This window comes from Drosophila miranda, chromosome XL (assembly GCF_003369915.1).
Source record: "Drosophila miranda strain MSH22 chromosome XL, D.miranda_PacBio2.1, whole genome shotgun sequence".
NCBI lineage: Eukaryota > Metazoa > Arthropoda > Insecta > Diptera > Drosophilidae > Drosophila > Drosophila miranda.
Window position 1 is genome coordinate 8,603,942 of NC_046673.1, and position 1,613 is coordinate 8,605,554.

The following is a 1,613-nucleotide window of genomic DNA, read 5'->3' on the forward strand; positions in this document are numbered from 1 at the left end:
TAGATACAAAAACAAGACTGACACACCGACACCTATCCGTACGGCAAAGCAGCACTACGAGAACTTGGCTGATGTTTTACTTTCTTTCCATACAAGTATTGTACTTTGATAGATAATAGAATAATGCCCGAACAATGTTGGGTTCACAATAAATAGTCTTTTGATCGATTATTATTTATGCAGGTGGGAGTACCCTACAGGTGCAAGAGGTGTTTACAAGTAGATGTCCTAGAGTATAATGGTGTCCAGGATGAATATATCTGAGGTCTGTTTTCTTAGTTCTTAATCAACGGCTTTGTGTCTCAGCGATCGAGGCTTTAACCAATACACAGTTTCAAACCAAACTGGGACCTTCCCCGAAACATCGCTTGAACTAGAATAAACCCTCCGATAAATTTGTTGCGCAGTGTAATTTTCTTCCATTCAATTATTTAAATAAATAAATTAATATTGCCCCTTGCAGGGCAATGCTAATAATAATACAAGACAAGATTGTTGAACTCAAAAAAAAAAATAAATTACCTAGACGATGGCTTAACTAAGTGAGGGAGTGGGAGGGGGAAGTGGGTGTGAGAGTGAGAGTGGAATCAACCGCGATTGGGACGTACGACCATCACCTGGGCCTTCTTCTTGCCCCGCTTGTTACCACGACGCCGGCGGCGTTGCAGATTGTTGTTGTTGACGCTGCCACGTCGCTTATTGACGCGACGGCGATTGGGAACGCGACGACGTATGTTGTTGTTGCCAGGACGACGACGCGTCGAAAGCCCCTGCGCCACGATCTGGGGCAGAAGATCCGCGATGGGCGAGGCCCCATAGATGGCCTGGTTGAGGGCCGCATTGGTGCTCGACGAGCCAGACGATGTGGACGACGAGGAGCCACCCGCATTCACATAGATGGCACCATTAGAGGTGGTCGTGACCAGGCCACTGCCGGTCCCACTCGTGGAGGTTCCAGTGACGAGGGACGTGCCCGTGCCAGTTGTGGTGCCTGTGCCTGTGCTGCTTGGACGCAGCTGCTCCAGCATATCCTGCTTGTTCGTGATGTACTGATTCAGGGCGGAGTTGAAGCCAGTGCTGCCGCTGGTCGAGGAGCTGCTGGAGAGGCCCGAGGCCAGGAACCGCAGCTGTCCGTTCTCGTTGCCGTCCTTCACAAAGATACCCGCCAGACGCGACTCGTCCAGCTCCGGCACCGCCTCTTGCTTAACCTCCAGCTCCACTTCGGCTGGGATTTCGGCTACAGGAGATGGTGCCGCCATGGCCGCCGCCAACAGACACAAAATGTAAATTTTGTACATCATTTTGAGGGGATTGCTCTGCGCCGACTGCGTATCGATGACCAGATCATGGGTGCTTATATACCACTGAATGAGTTGACGGAAATCATGGTTCCATCCAATCCGTGGATTGTTTTCTTGTTCGCGCTTTCTTATTTTTGGTGGTCATGTGTGTTAGAATTCTCCCCATCTCCCCATCAAGCAAATACCAATATGATTTTCATTTTGGATTGGCAATTTTAGAAAGCCCCGCGTCTGCCGCTTACCATAGCCCATAGCCCCGGGGGCTATCTATTGCCGTTGTGAGCGATTGCTAAGCGTGTCAAGAAGTACTTT

General features: G+C 49.7%; 1 protein-coding gene across 1 annotated transcript; it reads right to left on the bottom strand.

Annotated features, from left to right (window-relative positions):
* Positions 1-587: 587 nt before the first annotated feature.
* On the bottom strand, positions 588-1,301 carry LOC108152277 (jacalin-related lectin 34). The gene has a single exon (XM_017281532.1). The coding sequence runs from the start codon at positions 1,299-1,301 to the stop codon at positions 588-590; it is 714 nt and encodes a 237-aa protein (XP_017137021.1).
* Between the last annotated feature and the right edge of the window lie 312 nt (positions 1,302-1,613).